The sequence below is a fragment of the Podarcis erhardii genome (assembly GCF_964252035.2).
Source record: "Podarcis erhardii genome assembly, chromosome: Z".
Lineage (NCBI taxonomy): Eukaryota > Metazoa > Chordata > Lepidosauria > Squamata > Lacertidae > Podarcis > Podarcis erhardii.
In genome coordinates, this window is record NC_138504.1 from 37,642,875 (window position 1) to 37,668,976 (window position 26,102).

General features: G+C 44.7%; 1 protein-coding gene across 1 annotated transcript in view; it reads right to left on the bottom strand.

The window, feature by feature from the left end:
- Positions 1 to 1,860: 1,860 nt before the first annotated feature.
- The window catches only part of PLPP7 (phospholipid phosphatase 7 (inactive)), a 28,112-nt gene continuing 3,870 nt past the window's right edge, over positions 1,861 to 26,102 (bottom strand). Inside the window, exon 2 of the mRNA XM_081848473.1 lies at positions 1,861 to 4,228. Within this exon, the coding sequence (XP_081704599.1) occupies positions 3,864 to 4,228 (365 nt within the window). The 3' untranslated portion in view covers positions 1,861 to 3,863. The remainder of the gene's footprint in view (positions 4,229 to 26,102) is intronic.

A 26,102-nucleotide genomic window follows, 5' to 3' on the forward strand; every position in this document is an offset into this window, starting at 1 on the left:
AAACAATCAATAAGGTAGAGACATAGGAGCTAACTCCTAGGGCCCGAGGGGTCTTTGGCCTCCCAATAAAATATTGATGGGGTCAACCCCCCAGGTTGATGGGCATTGCCATTCAAATGGTGTGCATGCACTGTATCATGTGATTGATTATGTGAGGCGGGGCTTATCTCCCCCCCTCAATATTTTATTCAAGTTGGCACTCCTGTGTGTAGATGTGCAAAAAACCCAGAGTGAGTGGGTGAGAGTGGAAAAAGCCAAGTGACTCAAGAACTTGGGATGACACCGAACCAGAATTAGTTAGTAAAGGAAGTTGCTGCTTTTGTGGCAGCTTAAAAATGCATACCCTGTAATAAAATATTTTAAAAATGCAGGTCTAGTGGGAGAAATAATTTTGCTAAGGTATAGGCCACATGCAGGGTTCCATCTTGTTCTCCAAGGATGGGGAACCCGTGGCCCTCCGTAATAACTTAAGAGCTTTCCTGGATCAGGCCAATGGCCCATCCAGTCCATCATTCTATTTTCACAGAGGCCAACCAGATTTTTGAGGGAAGTCCACAAGCAGGGCCCGACCACAACAGCCCTCTCCCCTCCTGCAGGTTCCAGCAACTGGTATTCAGAAGCATTACTCCCTCTGAATATGGGGGCTGAGCATAGCCATTGTGGCTAGCAGTCATCAGTAGCCTTCTGCTCCACAAATCTGTCTAGGGTGTGTGTGGGGAGTTAATCAAAATAGAAATTATTCAGGGGAATCTTCAAGGAAGGTGAAGCTTGTAGAAGGGCAGGATAATTATTTGAAGGGGGAATAATTTGTTGAGGGTGAGAGGAATCTCAAAGAGGATGGAGATTCCTTTATTTCATTTTGGGCTGCTCTTGAGCCCAGGGAAAGTGTTGGGGCTTGGAACTACTGATGGTGTAAACTGGCCAGCTTAAGAGTCTCAGCAGTGGTGGCTGTTTTTTGGCAGGAGAAGAAGCCACATAGGATCCCCTCCTGAATCTCGGTTGCAATAGGATTCCTTCTGTCTACTTTGCAAGCTAGTGCTTCTACGGTGACTTCCTGGGGAGAGAGCAACTTGTATGCCAGGGATAGATTTTCTATTTATTTGCTTCTCACATTGATTACCCAACAACAAACAATCACAAAACAGCCACAGCTAAAAATCTACCTGCACCTACCTCAACAGGCATTGCCTATAAAGGTTGTTAGCCAAGCCAGTGTATATCTTATCACTGGGGTAGGGGACGTTTTCAAGCCAAGCACCACTTTCCCATCGGGGTAACCTTCTGGGACCACATGCCAGTGGTGGGCAAGACCAAAGCCAAAAGTGGGTAGAGCAATGAATATAACTTTTGCCTTTGTTCAGTAGGCTAGTTTCTACACATGTGTATGTGCATATGCGTGCACACACACTCTCGATTCTTGATCCAAGCATGCAAGGAAAAATCACCAGTGTTTCAGGATATACGCTAGCCAGGTAAAGAGGGGTGGTGAGGAATGTGGCCTCGGGAAAGGCCTGCAGGCCAGATAGAAAGAGCCAGTGGGCCACATTTGGCCCCCAGCCTAAAGTGCCACACCTCTGCGGTTAAATGTGTGAAGTAACTCTTGGAAGTTGGTGGAGATTTGAAGCCGCTCTTGCACTGTGTGTAATTTCTGGACAGTTTCACCGTATTTGATCCCCAGTGGGTTACCTTTTACTCTCAACTAACTCATACCCTCCAACATTTCTCTGATGAAAATCAGGACATCCCATTCCATAATGATAATTTTACTGTTTATACCCCACACATCTTACTGGGTTGCCCCAGCCACTCTGGGCAGCTTCCAATGTATATAAAAACACAATAAAACATGAAATATTTAAAAAAAAAACTTCCCTAAACAGGATTGCCTTCAGATGGCTTGGGGAACTGGATAACTCCATACCCTCCAACATTTCTCCAATGAAAATAGGGATGTCCTAAGGAAAAGCGGGACATTCTGGGACGGCTTCTTTCAATCAGGGATGTCCCTGGAAAGTAGGGGCACTTGGTGGGTCTGCTAACTCCCTCTCCCTTTTGGCCTGTAGATTCTGGGATGTGACATCCGCCTTGTCTTTAAAATGCATTCTCACCCCATTCTGGGTTGCACTAGGTCTCAATCCTGCAACATCAACCTGGAAACAAAGGATGCTGCCTTCTCCTGAGTCAGGCCAATGGCCCATCTTGTTCAGTATTGCCTGTGCTGACTGGCAGAGGCTCTCCAGGGTTTCAGGCAGAAGTCTCCCCCACCCCTACCTGGAGATGCCACTGGGGACTGAACCTGGGACCTTCTGCATGCAAAGCAGATGTTCCGCTACTGATGCATGCACCATCCTAATGGTTCCTCCTTGGAAGACTTTAAATACTTAATTGAATTAAGGGGGGAAGAAACCCATTGCCAAACTTGACATATCCTTTATTATTTGTTAATTTCTGGCTCTGTGCCTGGCTTGCATGAGGGACAATGGATGCAAGTAACCCAAATAGAATTGCAATTCACTGCAGCAGAGGGTGGGAGAGTGACAGTTGCAATCTGGGATTCTGGACGATAGGTTTAAATTGCTCAAGGCAGCAAGAAGTAAGGCAGACATGGTTTCACTCAGCACTAACTTACTTCACTCTTCACCAAGCTGGTGCCATCCACATGTTTTGGATTACAACTCCCATCATCCTGGCCAGCACCTTGAAGCCATCCATCAATGGCTAGCCCTGAGACAAGCAGGTCACCTAGTCTCTGTCTGTGTATTTCTATTTAAATTATAACCATATTCACTGTATTTGCATGCATACATATGAAGTGGTACATGCAAATTTTATGTGAATCTGTGTCCTCTTTTCTTTGGTGTTATGTTAAGTAGCCACCCTAGTGTCACCCATCTGTAGTCTGCTGAGCAGAAAAAATTAGAATCATGCTAATTGCAGCAACAGGAGCAAATAAATGCCCTCAGATCTTGCTGCTTTAAGGAATTTTAAGAGATAGCTGATGTTAGCCCTACTCAGAGTAGACCCATTGAAATTGCTGGATGTGATGAAGTTGCATACATTTAAAACAGTGTCATGCCATTTTAAAAAGTCATGGCTTCCCCTAAAGAATTATGTGGTTTGTTAAAGCCGCTGCAAGTTGTCAGGAGACCCCTATTCCCCTCACAGAGCCACATTTCCCAGGGTGGTTAAACAGTCCATCCCTCTTCGCAGCGAGCTCTGGGAACTGAAGTTCTATGAAGGCAACAAAGGTTTCCTAACAACTCTCAGCACCATAACAAACTACATTTCCAGGATTTATAGGGGTAAGCCATGGCGGGCACGGTCCTTCTTTAAAATGCTTAGTGTAGATGAGGACCTTAAGTCAACTGATTTTAGTGGGCCTACCCTGAGTATGACTTAGGGACTGAATCATAGAGCTCCAGATTGCAACCTTATAATTCACTTCACATCAAATTTCCTGGCCTCCACGAAATAAAATCAATGCACAACCACATTCAACAACAAGGGGTAGGCATTCCAACAGTGTCAAGAGCGTGCCATCTAAACAAACAAACAGCAACAGAATGTAATTGTGTTCTCGCCCTACAACCAAATTACTTTTCCATCCACTTGGGAGTCAAGAAAACATGGCAAAATGTAGCAGCGGGTCTTGGCAGCACAACCGGCAAGAAATCATCCCAAGACATTGTGCTATAATAGATGCAACCAGGTCTTCACCACCCTGGTGGAAGTTGATACTCATTCCCAGCATGTGGAGGTTTGTGTACCGTGTTTCGTTTTCGAAATCTTTCACTTTTTAAAAAGTGTATTCAAGTCTTCATTATGTAAAAATAAGGGGGAAAGGACAGTGCGTTGCTGCTGTTTCACCACATGGAGATCAACATCTGGCAAGTATTAGAAGACATCCACATCACCTCCACCAGCCTAAACTGCAAATAGCCAAACGCGAATCCAGAAAGGACGTCGGTGACATGGTGCCGCCCAACCATGATCCGGGAAAGTCCCACCAAGAAGGCCCAGATCACAATTAAGATCCGGAGTGGTACAGCTAAGACCAGATGGTTGAGGAAGAACTTGGATACCATGGCAGCTCGGCTGGCGTGTCCTGCTGGAAAAGCATAGACGTCCATGGTCAAGTAGTCCAACAGGCCTGGGCTTACGTCATATGGGCCCTTTCGCTTGGCCATCTTCTGTAAGCCAGCCACAATGATGATGTCCAGAAATAAGGCTGGAGCAGAAGAGAGAGAAAACAAGGCAGAGAATTAGAGAGACGAGCTGTCTAAGGCAAAAGGTTAAAATAATTATCTAAAGTGGTAACCATTAGGGTAGAAATTCATTTCATTTCACATGGAAGACAGAAGGCAATTTTGAAACTGTATGGTACATGTTTATTAAATACATTCGAGAAAACACAGCGTAACCCTTTAACCACTGGCTACCCACAGTTCACTCTGGGAACCTGTTAAGGCAGTTAAGGCGCATAACTGGTACAGTATAATGAAAACAAAAGTGTTATTCAAACCTGCTTAATATTTTACTATAATTCACACTGCGTAAGCATTTCCCTAAACTGAAAAATAAAGGCTAACAAAAAATGTTCACATTTTAATGCAAACCTACGTAATTTGCCTCAAATAATATGTAAACCAAAACACAGATATCCTTTCAAATTTGAAGTTCTCCAGATTTTTGCAATGTGGTTCTTTGACCAAAAAGCAAACAGCACTGTACATAAAAATGCATATATTAGTGAAAATGAGGCACCTAACCATAAGCCTGCATTTTTATCAAAGCTTCTATATATTTCAATCAAGGCTTGTATTTAAAAATGAGCTTAAAAAAGGATTTTCAAATGTTTCATGCCAGGCAGAGAAAACCTTGGCCATTCTCCTAAGACAAGAGGGCCCCATTGATTTATAGTAGAAAAACAATTCTCAAAGTCATAAAAAGGGAGAATTACATATGCTGCCCCAAGGCTGAAAAAACACCATTAGGAATGGGGTAAGATAATACTAATGTGCCTCCCAGTAAAATGAGCCAGATCTTCTTTCTAAGGTTCAAAGGCCAGGAGCAAATGGGGAAAAACATTTAGCTAGAAGAAAGAGAGCATTTTTGGGGAAGTCTTTTTCTAAAGCCATTCTTTCTTAAACTGAAGAGGCTTCTTTTAAAAGCTGTTTTACTGAGTTTCTTCCTTTTTACTTTGAAAAGCTTTATTCTTTTAAGAGGCTACCTATGATAAATGTATGAAATATATTAGCTTAAATATATTGGCTTAAATGTAATTATGCAAAGGATTTAAGGAATGCTAGATTCTTATTTCATAGAGTCATATTGCAATAGGAGACCAGAGGGGCAAATGAGCCTAGCCCCCCCCCCGCCAGACAGAAGACGCCATCCAAGCAGTCTTGATATATAGTTGTCAGGCATTTGTTTAGAAACATTAAATGAAGGAAATCTTTCAATGTTGATGTGAAACTCAAGATCCTTGACATCTGTTGAACATAAAAATGTAAGATTAAACATTTGTTTTAGAAGGCAATAGGGCAAGGAGGGCAAGAGGTGAGCTGGTAATTAAGATTCCATGTAAGATATATTATTACTTATATGTCATATATATAGCTCTTTGTCTCCCTTATAAGGGCAAGGAAATGGGTGTATCTTTTGTGGGTGTATCTTTTGTGATTGGTTCTAGCAAACAGCCAATAGGAATTTCAACCAGGCTGATTGGACAGAGGCAGCCACAGGAGGAGCAAAGGGGGCTGGATTAAGGGAATATAAGTGCTGGCCAGAATGGCAGGAGGCCAGGCCAGAGCTTGGTAACCATGTACCACTGTGCCTCTTATTTATTTGTCTGACAAATAAATTACTATTTTAATTTCTCTATTGCTGCGTTGAATATTTCATTCCAGCTAAGCGTTAACCACAAGCAGGGTGCTACAAAAATAACATATGAAAATGCATTGCATTAGGGGAAATTGCTTGCAAAATTGCATACAAAAATGTGTCTATTAGGAGCAATGACTACTAAAATGCTGGTGAATTTTTGTGACTTAAAAATAGTAATCCACAGATTGCTTCAGAAATGCGGCAAACTGAACATAAAAGTGGGAACATGAGATTCACCCAAATCAAATAACAAGCAGCCTCCTCTGATTAGTATTTTGTTCACTTTAAACATTTAAAGCAACGCTCTCAGACTTCCAGCTGAAGTGTGTGTGTGTGTGTGTGTGTGTGTGTATCTGAAAGGCATACTTACACCATTAAAATGTTTACTTTTTGAGTGTGTAAGTAGGGCTTAGTTTTTACATAGTGCCATGATAGCACTGGGACCCAGGTTCAAAACTCCATTCAGCCATGAAGGTCACTGGGTGCCTTTGGGCCAACCACTATTTTTCAGTTGGATTTACATCACAATGTTGTTGAAAGTACTGTATAACAGATGAGGAGATCATGCATGCCATGTTTGCAAAAGCCCACTTTGAAGGAAAAGTGGGATATAAACAGAATTATATAAGAGAGAAAACACATGCACCTGTCAAATATTGTTGGGGAGCGATGACAAGATAATGACAGTCAATCAAAAGGTAGCTTGGCTTTGGAAGATGGTTGCCAAAGGTCTGTTTAGCAGTAATTCCTAAAGTTTGTGCTGAAGTAAGGTAGGCTGAGGAATATAGAAGCTGACTCCAGGTCGCCCAGTGAGTGACATGGCTGAGTGGGGATTTGAACCCTGGCACCCACTGTCTTAGTTTGACATTCTAGCTCTTGGGACCCCCGGTGTAACACCTGGGGACCCTATTGTGCCCTCAGACATGTCCTTGGTGCCCACAAAAGCCCAATGCCCATCACATTTTTTAAAAACAGAAAGGATTTGACTTGTATGGGTGTGAGTGTACTGTGTAGATGTTTTTCCTGTTTTTTCGGAGGAAGTTGGGGTTCTGAGCATCTTTGCTTCTCTTTCTGTGAAATGGGTATTTTGTGGTGCCTGGGGGAGTTCCCTGAGCTTCCAAACATAGCCCTATGCCCCAAAAGGCTGGAAACACTTGCTCCACACAGGCTCTCTATACTTAAGGCCTTCAAGAGACCTATGCCCACACAAAGAGTCTCACATTCACCACAGACCCACTAGAGTAACCTTGGGCACTCTTCTTTCAGCCTCCAATTAGCCTGTGTCATGGCACATCGTTCAGGGGCATAAACGTTCTGGTGTTTCTAATCAGCTGGAGTGCCTGTTTCACCAAATCGCTGGGAAGGTTCGGCGGCAACAGCAAATCGGGCCAGTCAGGGGCACAAGGCCTTCAGAAATAGATACAATTGGTGCCGTCACTCTGTGAGTAAAGGCTCAAGTTTCCTTATGTGGCCTACATACCAACAACCAAGGCTTCGGCTGCCTGGACTGCCTGCCCCAATCGCTTCAGCTATAGGGCAGGGTGACTGTGAGCCACTGGGATATTCCAGGGCCAGACACTGTCTGCGTTGCTTTTGAATCCCATGGGATAATAATCTTCCTCCTCCCTGCCCCAGTTGTTGAAGGTGACAGAACGCAACTCGGTGTCAGAGCACATATTCTGCACGCAGAAAGTCCCAGGATGAATTCTATGCTATCTCCAGATAGGACAGGCAAAACATCCTGTCTAAGCCACTGGAGAACTATGCTACTCGTTAGAGAGGATAATGAGCTAGATGGGGCAATGGATTAACTTGCTGGCTGCAAGGCACCTTTCTGCTTTCCTAATAAAAATGGGTGGGGGTATGCAGGAGCTAGATTTGAGTTCTACCCTATGCAATTTGCTGCAGGAGATCAGTACGTGTTCCTGATTCCCAGTAGTTTAACAATGGCAAGTAAAATTTCTAGCAATTTTGGTGTGTGTGTGTGTGCGCGCGCAAAATCTCTCAGTCTCAGTGCTTCTCATTTGTAAAATATGAATATGGCTGCTTGGTGGTAGAGCAGAAAAGCAGAACCATCTCTGCAGGTGTAGATCATCTTAATGCAGCTGGAGCTGATGGGAATTGTAGACTGAAACATCTAGAGGGGACCAGGCAGGCTGAAGGCTTCCCAGGCACTCTTCTTCTGTCTTTTTAAGAGGCATGGGTTTGATGTGTGCAATGACACGCTAGGTGGGTGGCTATATCGACGCACAGGCCCTTGAGCACACCTCTACTGATAACATCAGACAGCAGTCCCTAAGTTTAAAAAGGGCTCTTGTGCATTTTTTAAAAATGGACTACAATGATAGATGATAGTGTTGCTATTTTTAAATGGCATGCTCAGATGCACCATCTCTTTCCCACCCACACAGCTGTGTTGTGCCCACTAGTGTGACTGAAACACTAAAAAATGAACACACACAAAAGGAGCTATATGTCAATTTCAAACATGCTTGTTTCGGTTTCTCGCAGCTTCTCATTTTTTTCCAGTTCAGTTCTCCATATTACTATGTTAATTTGCAGGAGAGGGGGGAAATAAAGTCATTATGAAAATTCATCCACATTTTAGTGAATTTACCCTAATAAACACATTTTCGTATGCATTTTAACCAGCCACATATATTTTTGAAAATAAATTTCCAGTAATATAACCTTTGTAGACTAGTTTCACTAACATATGCATTTATATGCACACTTTACCTCAGTAATTCCATATTTGTATGTGTTACTTGGCTGGAGGACTGCATTGCAAAACTTGGGGAAGTGCAAATTTCAAACAGTGGCTGCACTTCAGTTTGTGCATTATTTTGGAAAGTGAGAATTAGTTAAGCTTGCCTTTAATTAATTCAGATTTCTTCCTCTTTCCTATACCCCCTACACCCTTAAAATTCAAAAGGTTAACTGTAATTCCCCATGCAGCATACGGTGGAACAATTATTTCATAAAAATAGAAGTCAGCCGTCTGGATGCATGATAGAGGGAGAGATTGAGATTGTGAGAGAGTGCACACTTCCAGGCGGCTGCTATTTTCAGATGGGAGTCAGTTACATTTCGGCAGGTCCAAGTTGTGCAATTAAAGTTGACTTGGCATTCCATCCCCAGATTGGACTTTTTGTGATAAGGAAAGTGAAGGGGAAATGCATTGGAATATGTGGGATAACAACACAACACAGTATAAACTCCCCGCAGACAAATTAGAATGAATGCTCTCCGCCTGACTGGGAGAGATAGGAAGCAGGGTTCATTCTTTGCCGAATGTCCAGGTCCATCAGGCACTGTCCTGCTTTAATTAATTTTACGTAAGCTACTCTAGGGGGCCTTTTTGGCTGAAGAGCAGGGTATAAGTGCTCTAAATAAATAAATGCTCAGTAAACAGCCAGTGTCATCTAACCTCCCCACAAACATTGTGGAAACAAATCAAGATGAATACCCAATAAAGAGATCACCTGGAGGTGACCGTAGACACACATTTCACAGTAGGGAAAAAAGGGCTATTATTTAAGCAAGAGGTCATGCCCGTAGGTATTAGTAGCCTAGTCCATGGCGTTGCTTGGGAATGGTAAGAAATCAAACATTAGTTTTAAAAACCAGTTGGCCACCCACCTTGATTCAAAAAGGTGTGCATTTGTATCCAAATATAAACGAAAACCTGCTCCTTGATTTCAAGGATTGTAATGCAATATTTGGTTAAGATCAGTGCTGTTTTGAAAGTTTCAGTCCACCATCTTGATTCATGATGGCATCCAATCATATCCAAAAATAGGCAAAAACCTGCTCCTTGGACTTCCGGGTTAGCGCCTCTGGCAATGGCAGAGCTCCTCCGATCGGGAGGAACTTGCTCCGTGAAAAGTAGGGTCTGAACCGCCACGGTGAAGGCGGAGACCCACTGAAATCACAGGTGGAAGAAGCCTGTGAACTTGGGATTCGGCTGGCACCCTTTGCGCCTCCCCTACTCGCAGGGAAACCCTGTTTTGGGGATCCGGAGTGACGTGGGGTGAGCGGCGCGGTGCTTTGAATCGACTGCTTCTTTCACGGAGTGAAGCCGCATTGCTGCTGCCGGAGAGCGCTGACTTTTTCCTGTGGACAATTGGACTTTAAACAACAACCCGTGAGTAGTACAGAAAATTGGATCTTTAAATACCTCAATTTGACATCGAACGGGGAAGGTTCAAAACAGGAAGTCCACCTTCCCCTTTTGTAAATAGACTGAAGCAAAGAGCTTACAAGTTAAGGTCTTGGAAAGCCTTATGTAAAGGATTAAACTTCCATCGATTGAAATTATTAGACCCCCCTTGGAAGCAGGAGAAGAGGGGGGAAATTTTGGACCGTGTATCCTGCAGGAGAGAGTGATTAGAATTAAATTGCCACTGCTCTGAACCTGGGAATGGACTGACAGTGATTGACCTTTTGGGAGAGTTCATTGACAGCGAAGAGAACGGATGTTGACAGTCGGTTGAATAAGAGAAATATATTGTTTCCATTGTCCGCCTCTGCGTTTAAAAGGGAGGAAAAGTAACTGAAAATTGAAACCAACTTTACTTTTTGAACTTTCTTTGAAAGGATTGATACAAATGGAGACTGTTCCCCTCTAGAGGGAGCTTTTGAAACTGTTACAAGAGTGGAGCTGGGAAATCTCCAGCTGCTTGATAAGAAGTGTGGGAACTAGAGATTGACCTTGGACATTTGAGAATGTCGACAGGAGAAGCCTTAGTAACTGCATTTTGCAAGATAAACTATTTGTTGGAACAGCTTCATAAAAAAATGGATGTTATGATTACTAAAACTGACATTCTGGGACCAAAAGTGAGCACCAATACAGAAATTATTCAGGATTTGGCACAGGAATCTATTTTAACAGGACAAATTGTTGAAAAGGAGAAGGAGAAAGTTGCTGTTGTCGAACCTAAAGCAATACAAGGGGGAGCCTTAGTCTTACAGAGGCAAATTGAAGACTATAAGTTGAGGCCCTTTATGACTGAAACTAGAAAAAGTCAGACTCTGAAGATCAGAGCCTGGCCTGGACTGGAAAAGGAAAGTTGGAAAGATCCCTCTATGCAGGGATTAACTGACTTTTGGGACACTGACTTGGGTCAGGAGGAGATTGGAGCTCGGGGGGCCTTTGGAGTTGGAGGAATTTTGAAATATGCCCTGAAATACTTTATGGATCCTAGCTTTAATTGTGGAAATTTGGCTGACCTGTCGAGAGGGAGTGGAGGTGTCGTTGGATTGGAGTTTCCTCGAGATCTGCTCTTTAGCATCAAAGAATATGAAGAAAAACTGCAGAAGGACGTGGAAAAGAGTTAAGAGCCTCGGACATAAGATCTCCAGGTTGATGGACTGTATGGAGTGGACGGAAGTGTCTGGCAGAGCCCGAGACCGGGGAGAGGAGATGGTGGAAGAAGATTGGAAGATTTAAAGTCTATATATAGAAATATTGTAAAATTAATGAGTGACAGGAAAATGTTGGAATGAATTTTTATGGCCTTAGTAGAAATGCTATAAGGAGTTAAGCTTAAATAAGTATATTAATTTTAATGGAAATAAGATTAAAAATATGTTAAGACATTTATATGATAGAAAATGGAGAAAGATGGAAAGGAATTGCTGAAACAATTAGTGGAAGTGGAATACAAAGAGGGAGGTGAGAGGAGGTCGATGATATAAGGGAATGAAAGTTAGAATATGGAAAAGGTATGATGTATGTTTTTAAATTATTTTTGTTTTGTTTTGTTTACTTCATTGTGTTAGATAATGTGTTAAGGTTGTGTTTTGTATGGTTTATATATTGTATTGTATTGTTTTATTTTTTTCTTGTTCTTGTTCTTTTTTTTTCTCTCTTGTTTCTTTTTCCTTTTTAAAAAGTAATAAATATTTTTTTAAAAAAAAACCTGCTCCTTGATCTCAGGATACGTCACAGACAATGTGGTTATGATATCTTAAGAGGTGCCTAGATTGCACAGCATACAGACAACTTTCCACAATATTTAACAGATTTGGGGGCTAAAGTGTGTGAGTGGGTATAAACTGCCTCATAAGCTAAATCATCAAAAAAGATTATGAGGTATGGGGTCAAGAAAGAGATGAGAAGTATAAGATATGTTAGACTCCCCTGTCCAAGATGATTAGGACTAACGAGTAAAATGGCTGGCTGACCCAAGACCCTCCATTCTTTTTGCACACTGTGCCCTTGTGAGCAAAGGCAATTTGTATCTCTGAACCAATTACTTTAGTGTGGCTTCTTCCCAGATTGCTGCGAAACGCAGCAACTTTGCAGCTGTTCTGGAGAGACAAAGCTCATCAGGAGGGTGAGCAGTGGAAAGAGATCTTACACAGGGATGCTGATCTCCTGCTTAGCATTTTATTATATTAGTGCCAGTTTGGGGACATCCTGAGAGAGTAGCCTCCTGTTGACTCTCTTCCAACATCTTTCCTTACATATTCAAGGAATAAATTGTAAAGTAACAGGCGTGGAAATAGAATTAGTTGTAACAAGGAGGTTGCAGAGCAGATCTGGTGGGGAATGTGGTTTTGGGAGAGGGTTTGTGGCTGAGGAGATGTAACCTGGGTTGAGTCCCGAGGTGCAGATGGAGAGGCCTGGAGAGCTGCATTTGGACCCAAGGACCGAATTTCCCCCAGCTCTGCTTTCAGCCCTACACATTAATAGATAGAAGGTTGGTGGCCAGCTTTCCCCCCTGGACCCTGCTCCTCTGCCTTTGAAAGTTGCCCAGCAAATACAAATTGAGCAACGGAATCTCTTCCCAGACTTCATTCTCTATACAGGAAAAGCTTTGTCTCCTTAATTTTCTGGCATGCCATGCTGCTATTAAAGACAGAGGAGCATAGCCCAATAAAAAAGAAGAAGTTGGCAATCAGCAGCAAGGTCTTTAGAATGCAGAGGAAGACAGAGAGTAGTTGCAGAGTTCCCTAGAGATGCACAATGATTGATGAACAAACCAAGCCTGCTGCATTAGATAACTGCTCTGACGTTGTAGAATAAGCACTAGAAAAGGGACATTTTCGTAACTATGCAGGTGCTGCCATGCTGGATCAGACCAAGCACAGAATTTTCTTCCCAGCAGCACAATAATGTAAGACAAGCCCTGCTGGATGAGGCCAGATGCCCATCTGGTCCAACATCCTGTTCTCACTGTGGCAAACCAGACGTAGCCATTTCAATGCCTCTAGGAAGTACACAGGCTTGGGACCCTGTGAAAAGGATTTTGAGAAGCGGATGGGATGGCCCACCTGTTAATCACATGGTGTCTTAATGACACTGTGTGACTGACAAGTGGGCCATCCCATCTACCTGTCAAATTTGAAATGCAAGGCCAATGCTGACAAGGACCTGGCCTTCAAAGCCAAAAAAATTCCCCACCCCAGAAGTACAGCGGGAAAGAACTAAGCTGCTCTGATGGTTACTCAAAGCCTCTGGTCCTTCAGGTATACTGTGCCTAAACATGGAAGCTCCATTTAGCTATTCTCCATCAATATATTTGCCTTTTAGCTGGCCTCCATCAATGAACTCCTATGTAGTGTTGATTACGTGCTCTTAGAAGGTACATTGTGTACCTTCTGCCATGAGCACCAAGGCATGTTTCAAGCCTTAAGAGTGTGAGACCACAATATTTTCAGGAGCACTGTGTAGACCAGGTCCCCCAAGCTCCAGGGGCACCTTTATTTTTGGCGTTTAAACCTGGCATCCAGTTCTCTCTTTCAGCAAAAAAGCAAAAAGCTTTTTTAGACTTGTTCTCCTTGACACCCCTGCCCCGCACCCAAAAACCTAGTTCTTCAGCAGCTTTCAAGAAATATCCTGAATTCTCCTCTCTCCATTCTTCCTTTCTTCTCTCTGCTCATGCTTCTGTCAAGTCGCATTAGGGCCAGGCAGGCTATAGATGCGTACGGGTTCCCCCTCGGGTGAAGTCTCTTCCTTGCAGCTGCAAAACTACTCTCGGTGGGGGGAGGAACCTTTCTGTCTGTCCCCCCATTCCCTGTAGGGGTACCTTGCCAAGGTCACAAACTGGAGGTGGGACTTCAACTATAGTCAACCCCCACCCCCCCACGCAGGAGATGCTTTTAAGTGCTGATGGCAGCGATAGCTCTGCTGAATCACAGAAGCATTTATCCACACTCCGTTCTGGATTCAGCTGGCGTGCCATCGTTCATACCTGCTAAGTTCTGCCTGGAAGGGTTGCTATTAAGGCAAATCACATTTCACACCAGGGTGGAAATATAAATGGAAAAGGGGGCTGCGGAAGGAAGTGGAGGTGCAGCCGTTCCCTGTAATCTTTCACAGCACTGGCTCTGGGCTGGAGCTTCCTGCACAGGCAGTGTGCCATCTGATGTGCCCCTCATGCCACTGTACCCCAAGGTGGGCTTAACTGTAGTGGCAGGAAGCAGCATCCCACTCGGTGGCAGGTGAACCACCCAGCATTTTAATGACCCACAATGTGCCAACAAATAATAATCCCTTGAGAGCACCTGTGGGGCATTGGAAGTCCCACAGCAGAGATCATTCACCAAGGGGTTAACTCTGCTGATATTAAAGACAACTAGTGAAGAGGAAGACAGGTGGGGGTATTGATTAGTAACCCTGGCATGATCTTCATTAAGGTAGCATTGTGCTTTGCCTGGCTGTGTGGTTCCAATGGAGTTTTACCTCTGTATGCTTGTACATTGCCCTGTGATTTCAAAGCCTGAAGTAATAAGGACAAAACACCCCTGGTTTTCCCCCCTCATCAAATTATATACTGTACGCTGCTCAATTTCCTCAGTAAGGTATTGTCAAGACTTTTCTTTCTGGACTCCTTCAACCATATTTAAGTGACTTTGCTATCATGGGGAACCTTTAGTTCTCCAGATGTTGCTGAACGACAACTCCCTCATCCCTAACCACTGGCCATGCTTGCTGGGCTAATGAGTTTTTGTTTAGCAACATCTGGAGGGCCAAAGCGCTATGGGAGTGGGAGTGCCGAGTGTCACACCCGAGTCCTACCAAGGCACTTAGGCGCTAGTAGCTGCACAAGGGTACCAGCTGCTGAGGCTGGCTCTGGTAATTCGGTACTGAAAATAACTACTGACCTTTGATGCCCTGATTTTGGCGAACATGACACATACCTCCCATGTGGAGGCATTTCTATGCTGCTTTCTGAGCATTCAAAGTGCTTTGCATACAATGATCTGTCACTTTTATGACAACCCTGCATGGTAAAAAGGTAAAGGGACCCCTATGGTAGATCTGTGTTTTGCAAATGAGGCATAAAGCAGGTAAAGGGACCCCTATGGTAGATCAATTTTGCAAATGGGGCATAAAGCAGATCTGGGGAATCTGTGGCTCTCCAGGTGTTGTTGGATTCCAATTCCCATCAGCACCAGCCAGCACAACCAATGGTTAGAGATTATGAGAACTGTGGTCCAGCAACATGTGGAGGGCTAAAGGTTTTCCAGCCCTGGCCTAAAATTTCCTGAATTCACAGCTGGTGAATTCTGGTAAATCTTAACCAGTCACTTCCTCGCCTGCCTCACAGCTCTCACTACCAGACTCTATGAGCCACTGCACTAAATGGTCATTGGTCCAGGATCTAGTTTTTGACACCTATTTTCACCACCTATTGCATTACAGATTCCTGGATTGCAAGGGGTTGGCCCAGTTGACTCTTGGGGTCCCTTCCAACTCTACAATTCTATACTGCTATGATGCTATGACCACCTTGATACTTTGGGTTGGAGGACAGGCTGGTGGGTCTATAGTAGTCACTAGGCGACTGGTATGACCTCAGTATTTCAGCCATTTGATGCAGCAGTTGATGGACCTACAATGGTTGCTAGGCCTCAGAATTCCAGTCACTTGGGGGGACAGGCTAGTAGGCCTATAGTGGTCACTAGGCAACCTCTTGTGATAAAGCAGCAAGGTGGCTAAGGATAATAATTTATTTCAGAAATGTTAAAACCGCCTTTCAGGTTCTTCAGAGGTTCACAACACAAAATCAGAAGTGCAGTCCATATAAAATCAGTCAGTGAGGAAGCCAAGCATGTTTCCCATGGAAGGAGTTCCACAAAAACAGAACGACCACTGAAACGTCCCTGCCTGATGGATCTTACCAGTGGCCAGTCTTAAAGGCCAGGCAGGCTCAGAGTGGTGCAGGTGGTTCTTCACATAACCTGGTCCCAAGCAGTTTAGGGCAAAGCTATGTTTGCAGAGGCACCTACCTATCAGTTATTAAAGTAAAGAACAGAACACACAGATTTCCCTTTCCCACCCCCAAAATTGGTTTGCATATTTCCTAAAAGCCAAAGCAAAACAATAATCAAGTTAGCCTTGACAAGAGAAACAAAATTACAGACAGTGACCGTTTTGCACATGTCCAGCTGACACACGACTGCTGACCGTTGGGTTCCTTTTGGACCTGGAAAAGGGTGGAATGGGGGCGGGTGTTATTTGTGCTCTGCTGATGTATGCGAAGTCTAGGAATGGAAGAAAGGTAAAGGGACCCCAGACAGCTAAGTCCAGTCACGAATGACTTTGGGGTTGAGGCGCTCATCTCGCTTTACAGGCCAAGGGAGCCGGCGTTTGTCCACTCCACAGAGTTTTTCTGGGTCATGTGGCCAGCATGACTAAGCCGCTTCTGGCGTAACGGAACACTGACACCAGAGCAGCGCACAGAAATGCTGTTTACCTTCCCGCCGGAGCAGTACCTGTTAATCTACTTGCACTTTTTTTTTTTTTTTTTTTGGCATGCTTTCGAACTGCTAGGTTGGCAGGAGCTGGGACTGAGCAATGGAAGCTCACCCTGCCGCGGGGATTCGAACCACTGACCTTCTGATCGGCAGGCCCAAGGCTCAGTGGTTTAGACCACAGCGCCACCCACGTCCCCCTGGAATGGAACCCCCATGCAAAATGGTTGCTGCCTGTAGTAATAACAACAATAATACCAATCTAGGAAGCTGTCTTATACTAAGTGAGACCACCTGTTCTATCTAGCTCAGTATTGCTACACTGGCTGCTCTCCCAAGGTTTCAGGCAGGTGACACTCTCAGTTCTATCCAGAGATGCTAGGACTGAATCTGGGATCTTGTGCATGCAAAGTAGATGCCGTACCAGCTGTGCCTTACAAGATCTCTGGCTTCAGCTGATTGAACCAAACCCTCTAGCCAGTGCCTTAGCCTGCTATGGAATGTCTGCAAACACTCCACCTGCTCAAAAGTTATTTTCAACATAGGGACACACAAAATGCCAAGGAGACAGAAAGAGCAGATACGGAAAGGAAACAATAGGATGACAAGTCAGCTCTTAAGCTGTTGAGTGAACAGTGTCCATGTGAAACAGTGGATGTGCAAAACAGTGCAAATGGTTGGATGCGAGTGAGAGAAAGAATTGCAAATAGAAGACACAAGCAAAGTTGTGAATTGTGAGTCTTGAATGATGGCAGTGGTGGTGATTAAACATTATTATGCTACAAGTAGGGATAGTGGGAGATTTTATTTTGTTTGCATTTTAATGAGAAATGACTTAATTCACACTTTGCCAACCAACGTGTGAAGTGAAACATGGCTGCCCTTTGAAATTTGCACTTCTCTGAATTTAGTGGTGCAGTTCTCCACCCAAGCAGTGTGTACAAAAATGCACACATTAGTGGGAAATGTGCATCAAAATGCATATATCAGCACAAGTAGCTTTTTAAGAAGTGCATTACGCTGAGGAAATTGCTTGCAAAAATGCATATATTTGCCTGCAAACATGTGATTAATTGATAAAACTTGCACAAGAATGGTGATGAATTTTCATGGGGATTTCTTAAAATATATGTTTAAAAAATCAGAAAATGCAGCCTAAAGAACTCAATAGTTCCAGTATTTAAGACTGGAAAAAATGACAAACTGAAATTGACAGATTCATCCCTCCCTAAGTGCAAGTTACAGTGGCAGTAAAATAGGAGCTCCTCCTATTTATACAAAGACAGTCCTAGTCAGACACAGTTTGCTCTTTGTCAGTGCATTTAATACATCAGATGAGACAGGAGAGAGAGAGAGAATGTAAGCAGCCTGCATCATCTCCTGGACTTGGGGTGAGGTGTTTACCGCAGCTTCCAAGGAGAACAGAAAAGAGTGAGATTCGTGGTGTGATCTTTGATGGCAATAGATACTCTCATTCACATCCTGAGGCTGTGAGGAGTTGGGACGTTATATTCCAGGAGAATAAGAGGAAGCATTCCCTCTCTCAGCCCCTGCCTGCCTCTTCTTCAGCCTGCACAACATTTGGAATTTATCCCACATCACTGCACACCTACCGAGATCACAGCAGGTCAAGCGAAGCCCAGAAAGTGTGTGTGTGTGTGTGTGTGTGTGTGTGTGTGTGTGTAGTGTTGCCTGGTATTAAGCACATCTTCCTGCTTGCGTTTATAAATCTAACTATGAAGGGGCCAAGGATGAAACATGAATGCACATCACTGACCATCTCAGAAGCTCCCTTCCATAATTCTGTGTGTAATATCACACAGTATATTCACCAACATCTTACTGCAGAAGAATTTATGTTATCACCATAGAGGAAGAGAGCTGTGTGAAATAATTATTCTGAAATTGATTTCTGATACTTGAGAATTATTGAGTTTTTATGTACAGTGTCCCAACTGCCAACAGAGAGCACACATGCTTAGGCACACATAAAATAAAAGTGTTATGGAAATTGCTATTGAAATGCAGTCATAAAGATGCGTGGAACAGTTTAATGCTAGATGTGTATCACTCACATTTATTCTAGACCATTCATTACCCTTGCCTCTCATCGGCCTTTTCCTAAAATGTGTTGGTTGTTACTGTTCTGAAATGAGGGTGGCAAATGCTGCAATGGCTGGTAAAGTCATGAAGACACAGGTAGCACAAATCTCTTCTACTTTTCAGTGTATAAAAAGTAACCTAGAAACTACGGGCTGTATACAATCCTCATTCTATTAACAGTAGCCCCATTGAAAATAATGGCAATTACTGACAGATTCATTGATGGGTCTAACTCTGAGCAGAATGTTATCGCCATAACAAGCACCACTCTAGCAGGCAAATTTATTTATTTATCATTCATTCACTGCTTTTATATTCCACCTTTCATACATGGGTCTCCTCCTCCTCATTTGATCCCCACAAAAACCCTGTGAGGTAGGTTAGCATCAGTGGCAGGGACTGGCCCAAGGTAACCCAGTGAGCTTCATGGCAAAGTGGGGATTCAAACCCTGTTTGTTCCCAGGCTCTAGTCTCTAACCACTACACCACACTGGATCATACTGCACTGTGCCTATTTTTTGAACTTATGGGTTTTATCCAACATCTTATCCCATAGTCCTATTGAAATGTATAATCATGATTAACAGGCCTATTAATTTCAATGGGCTTACTTTGAGTAGAATTTAGTTAGTTAAAGCCCTGTGGGTTTTTTACCTGAGATTTTGCTGCTGGTGGAATTAATAAACCAAGAAACAATGGCTTGCTGTAACATCTGACCTAGGGAGTGTGGTCAGTTGTTTCTTGCAGTCAGCAAGCCGACAACAAATCATGGGTTAAGGTTAGCTAGTGACTGTGGCTTGGAGCAGCAATAAGCAAGTCTGGCTTGTTATGTTTTAATGCAGCCAATGAAACTTGTGTTGGGCTACCTACTAAACTAATGGTCAGTAGGTTAGCCTCATTAGATTAGGTTGACTACCACTCCACCAACATAGGGGAGATGAGAAAGAAAGAGAACATGCTCGTATCTTCTGCTAATGGGGCTTCCAACTCAGATTGGGTTGATTGACATTCCCCCCTAGAACAGAGGATATATAAGAGAGAAAGAGAGAGAGAGAGAGAGAGTGGGGAGAACACACTATCTCCAGCCATTCTCTAATCCCATCCTTTTTTCAACAGCCTGGCTGCAAAGGCTGAGCCAGAGGTTGGCTCTCAGCCCAGTGACTGCATCAGAAATTTTGCCTGGTGTGTCAAAATCCAAAAGTGGACAAGCTAAAACAATCTGTCTTTTCATTTCCCAAAGCAACAGTGTCCCACCAGATCCCGTCACAGGCCGTGTAACCTAGCCCCCCTGAATACAGGCACACCTGAATCCTGGAAATTCAGCATCCAATTTGCCTGCAATGCAATGGACACAAAGCAATAAATTTCTCCCTGCAAAGCGAGTTCAAACCAGGTCAGAGTCACTTGTCTGGTGCAAGGAGGTGGCTACACAAAACCTTCCGTATCAGGTTGCATTGCAGGTCATATTGGCCCATATTGCCACGACAACAAGCAAGCGGCAAAGCACCAGAATAACAGCCCCCCCCATGTGCATAATAAGGTTGAAAGGCCTGGATTTTGAAACTTACACAGGGTTAGTTTTGATGCAATGTTTCACACTCGTGGAATGATGTCAGGACCTAACTCTGAAGCTATAATCACAGAAACAGCTCTAGGGTGTTTTGGAGTCAGCAAATGGATCCATTTTGCTCTGTCAAAGCTTGAGAGTGGGTTGTGCACCCTACTCTCAGCAGCCAGAAACACCATAACCAGACACTGGAGAGACCTGTCAGGAGTAAGCATGGACCAATGGTACCAAATAGTATGGGAAACAGCCTTAGTAGAAAAATTAACCAATAAACTGAAACTGACACAGGGACAAATAGAAGAAGACGCTTTCACCATAGAAGACGCCTTCACCCCAGTATGGCTCCCCTTTATCACATACACAACCCAACAAAACAACGACAATAATCCACCAAGAGCATACAAATCAATATGGCTAACCCACCCCACTCACACATGAAAACAAACTTCACCACAGCCAATCACAAACAAACAACCACACCCTAGACCAACCCCAACCTCTCTCACAACCAAAGGAACACAAGCGAATAGTGAAGAGAACCTGCACAAGCAACACAGACACAAAACCCCACACATACATTAAGTAAAATAGAAACATCACCACCCAATCCCAACCCCACTCACTATTCCCCCTCCACCTCTTTCCCTCTATTTTTCCTAACGTAACACTAATGTCTCAACAAATGAAACTGATCTGTAGAAAATGCAACTTGAAAAAAGAGACATTGCACATACTTTTGTAAATCAAGAAATCTTTAATAAAAATACATTTTAAAAAGAAGAAGTTGTGCAATGGTTGTGCATTGGATCCTATGACCCATCCTGGCATCTGATGACAGGCAGCTGGGTGGCTAGGCTAATCAGCGCAGGTTCAAATTCCCGCAACGCAGGGAGGAATCTGCAACATCATGAACTACATCATGCTTGTTATGTTTTTATTATTGAATTCCTTACCTGCCTTTCATAGCAATATAAAAACACAATATTGAAATGAGCTAAAACAATTTACCATCAGAAGAACCAGAGAGGCCCCAAAGATCAGGGTAAACCTATTGCAATGGCAGCCTTTTGGCGTCCAGGGTCAGGCCTAGCATCCCAAGCCATGCTACACCTTTTAGGCTCTGCACCCTTAAGCATAGCGATACTATAATTGGAAGCTGGTTAGTTTCGCCAAGGCCTGGTAGTTATTAGCTTATGGAAACACAACAGCAGGTTTTTCTGCTGTTGGCTTTTCCATTGTGCTGCAGAACACACTCCCCACTGAAATACAAGAAGCCCTATCACTATTGGCATTCAGCTGGCTTTGAAGATGCACCTATTTACAGGGGCATTCTCTGGATATCAGAACTTGAGCCTCCCATTTGTGTTGTTTTAATGGGATAGTTTCATTATGTCTATAATTATGCTTGTTTATTTTAACAGGATTGTTTCATTGTGTATTTCAATTACAAGTACAGTATTTATATTTTAATCTTTGTGTTATAAGCTTTTATACTTTGTAAAGCATTTAGAAGCCCACTTTGGCACTACGTCACATACTGATTAAATAGTAACAACAACAACAATAATTATGAAAGTGCCATGATAAAAGCTGGTGGGTGTGCTGTTTTTTGAGACAAGCCCACAACAGCAACCAGAATGCACTCACCCCCCTGATTCCTTCCTTTGCCAACTTAACCCTGAGATCCAGCCCAAGAGGATATCTATAATTTCTTTATCTGAAGACAACTTGGAAAGGTCAATTGGACCAAAATGCAGCGGCTAGGTTACTGCCTGGTCTTCCGTTTAGATCTCACAAAACAGCTGCACTGGTTGCCAGATTATTTTCAGGCTCAAGTGAAGGTGCTTAGTTAGTGCTTGAAGCCCTAAACAACTGAGGCCTCAAATATCTGGGAGACCAACCCTACATACCCTCCCTGGAGGTTAAGATCAGCAGAGGGTAGTTATGCCGCCCTAAGAAGTTGAGGGCGGTGGCAGCAGCCCAGGTGAGGGCTGCATGGCAAAGGTCATTCTCACAGCAACCCTGTGAGGTTAGAGACAGCCATTGCCCTCCTCTATTTTGGAGGGCTGTTAGATTTGCACCTACACATATAAATTACCATGTGCAGATTTGAAGCAAATTGGCACCCCCCTTTGCCCTCTGTTTTTTAGTGATGCTAATTCTCATTTTTTGACAACGCAAAACAGGCCACCTTATGTGAGGTAGGTTAGGCTGAGAGATAGTGATCAGCCCAGGATTATCCAGTGAGCTTTAAGAATGTAGGAACTGATTCTAAGTCAGATCATTGACCCATCTATGCAAGGCTGTCCACACTGGACAGTAGCCAACGTGCTCTCTGTGCGTTTTGGAATACAATTCCCTCCCACCCCTGAACATTAGCTATGTTGGCTAGGATTGATGGTAGTTGTAGTCCACAATGCCTGGAATATACCATGTTGGCTACTCCTGGTCTACACTGACTGGCAATGGACTTTCCCACTCGGTGATGGCAGGGATTGAACCTGGGACCTTTCTGCATGCAAAGCAGATGCCCCAACACTGAGCTATTGTCCTTCATTTAAAAATAAACCAAGAGCCCAGTCCTCAATATTCTGAACATGAGAAGTTAGGGATTGAACATGGGATGCTCAGTCACTGAGCTGCAGCCCTTCCCTCTGGTCCACCACACTAATAGCAATGTAGCAACCCATTTGGGTGCTCGTGGGGGCACTCACGCATGCACTGCCCAAGGGGGTGGGATGATCCATCCATGGAGGAGGGGTGAGCGAGCCAAGCCCTGGACCATCCTGATTTTGTAACTGCACTCATGGGGCCTGGCGGCGCCTCGTCTTGCTCCATCTTGGCAATGCCCATCCACCAAGCACAGCTCAGCAGGTAGCAGGGTGCTGCTGCCACCTCTGCCCAGGCAACTGGGACTGGGGAGGGAAACCTGCAGGCCAGCGCACACCAACCGCATCCCTCCTGGGTGCCCTCCTGGCGCCACACCCTGTGTTGCTTTTTTCTGGCAGTACTGGACCCGCTGGAAGGCAGTCACAGCCAAGTGGAGGCAGTGGCTGGCGGGCGTGCAGGCTGCATGCCACCCGCGTCCCATGTTGAGCTTTGGGCCATCTGGGTAAGCCTACCACCCAGTGTGGCCCACCCTTCCCACACGCCCTTAGCTACACTAATGCACACTAACCACAGCTAGAATAGTTTCAACAGGGCTTCCAAAATTCTGAGACTTGGCAAATGTGCTGTGTTGTCTCGTGGTTTTGCAGGGCTCTTGTAAAAGAGACCTCAGTGCAGCAGGTCTATGTGGCTCTTGTCACACCTCTTCCTGGGGTGTGGTCCTTCGGCAAATGCCCAGCCATTTCAAGGTTTGATGCTGGGTCTACACATGCAGGGACGCGGGTGGCATGTGGTGTAAACCACTGAGCCTCTTGGGCTTGCTGGTCAGAAGGTTGGCGGTTCAAATCTGTGTGACGGGGTGAGCTTCCATTGCTTTTTCCCACCCAGTGGCGTAGGAAGGGGTGTGTAGTGGGTGCAAGCCGCCCCGGGTATCATCACTGAGGGGGTGACAAAATGGCAAAAATATGTGTTTTTAAAATAAAATAAAATTAGGGCTCACAACCATTTTTTTTTAAAACTCCTGCACCCACCACCCACCCTTCCTACGCCACTGGTAGCTAGGTGAGCACAGGGCCTGCAGTGTGCCTGAGCCACACGTCTCTTCTGAGGGGGAGGTGGCAAGCGGACTGCCTGCAAGCTCTGCGCTGCTTTTTCGAGCAGTGCAGGGCTTGCGTCTGCCCACTGCCTCAGCCGTCCTACAGCGAGAGGCTCCACGCAACATGCCCTGCCTTGGCTCACCCCACCCCCATGGGTGGCTCGCTCCATCCTCAGCTGCAGGATGCGCGCACTGCACTGGGCACTCAAGTGGTGAGCTACGCCACTGGTCCTAGCTCCTGCCAACCTAGCCGTTTGAAAGCATGCCAGTGCAAGTACAGTGGTGCCTCACAAGACGAAATTAATTCGTTCCGCAAGTTTTTTCTTCTTGCGAGTTTTTCTTCTTGCGAAGCACGGTTTCCCATAGGAATGCATTGAAAATCAATTAATGCGTTCCTATGGAGACCGCTTGCCAGGCTGGCGGTGCGGAGAAGGGCTTTTCTCCCCACTGCAAGCCTTCAGGACAGGTACGGGAACAGAGGGGAAGGCGCGCAGCGCTTCTCCTCTGTTCCCGGGGCTTGCGGTGGGAGGAGGGTTTTTCCTCCCCACCGCCAACATTCAGAACAGCATTCTGAAAGTTGGCGGTGGGAAGGAAAACCCTCCTCCCACCACAAGTCTTCAGGACAGCCATCCGAAGGCTGGCGCGGGGAGAAGGTCTCTCCGCCCCACCGCCAGCCTTCGGAGCAGCCATCCCAAGGCTGGCGGCGGGAGGAGGGCTCTCCGCCCCACCGCCAGCCTTCGGAGCAGCCTTCCGAAGGCTGCCGATGGGGCGGAGAGACCTCCTCCCGCCGCCAGCCTTCGGAGCAGCCTTCTGAAGGCTGGCGGCAGGAGGAGGTCTCTCCGCCCCACCACCAGCCTTCGGAGGAGGTCCGAGGACAGTGGGGAAGACGCGCTGCACTTTCCCGCTGTCCCGGAGATTTCCCTATGGGCTTTCGTCTTGCGAAGGAAGCCCATAGGGAAATTCGTTTTGCGAAGCGCCTCCAAAACGGAAAACCCTTTCGTCTAGTGGGTTTTCCGTCTTGCGAGGCGTTCGTCTTGCGGGGCACCACTGTAGATAAACAGGTACTGCTGCGGCAGGAAGGTAAACAGCGTTTCTGTGCACTCTGACACTTGTTACCGCGTCCCGTTGTGAAGAAGCAGTTTAGTCATGTTGACCACATGACCCAGAAAGCTGTCTGTGGACAAATGCCGGCTCCCTTGGCATGAAAGCAAGATGAATGCCACACCCCATAGTCTGGACTTAACCACCCAGGGGTCCTTTACTTTTACCTTACACATGTGCAATGATGGTGGTGGGGAGCTTCTCAAAATGGAGAGGTAGCCACCAAGAACACCTCCCCTTCCCACCCTCACTGTCGAAATTCAGAAGCTGCCCTCCGTGGGCTTCAGAGATAGTACAGTAAAAGGACCAAAGGGTGGAGGAGGTGGCTTATGGCAACAAATATCTGGGTCATTCCACATCAAATCAACGCAAAAAAACAAGGGTTTCACCACCCACCGTCTCGGAGTTTGATGAAACTTGGTGTACACCCTTCCCTTATGGTTGAAAGAAACCCCCTTAATTTTTTTCCTCTGTCTCAAACGGTTTTAATTTTATAGCACTTCAAAGTTTCGTGAAATCTGTGTTTCTGTCCCTCTTGAGATCCTCGGCCTTGTGTGCATTTTATTTTTTTCCTCCATAAGCAATGATCAGATCTCTTTGAAATTTTACACAGACATCAATAACATGATGAGGATTTCAGGAAAAAATACACCAGCCTGCAAAAGATTTTATAAATGCTTTAAAAAATGTATAAATATAGCTTTTTTGGTAGAAAAACTAGGTTTAGAAAACCTAAATTTTCAGCGTTAGGGCACGATGCAATCAAAAGTTTCTGATGGTGAAAATTATTGCAAAGACATGCTGTTTCTCAACATAGAATAAAATTTACAGGTCTCTTATGTCTTGTAACAAAATTTTACATTTTTTGGACATCATGGGGGGGAAATGGCTACTGGGTACAACTTTCCTACAATCCATAGGTGTAAAAGAAAAAATTAATGAAACAAAGTTGTTCCTCTTAAAATCTAAAATAATATTGGTTATTACAGGGTTTTCCTCCAAAAAGTGCAGACTTGTTTTTCAGTTTGGGGG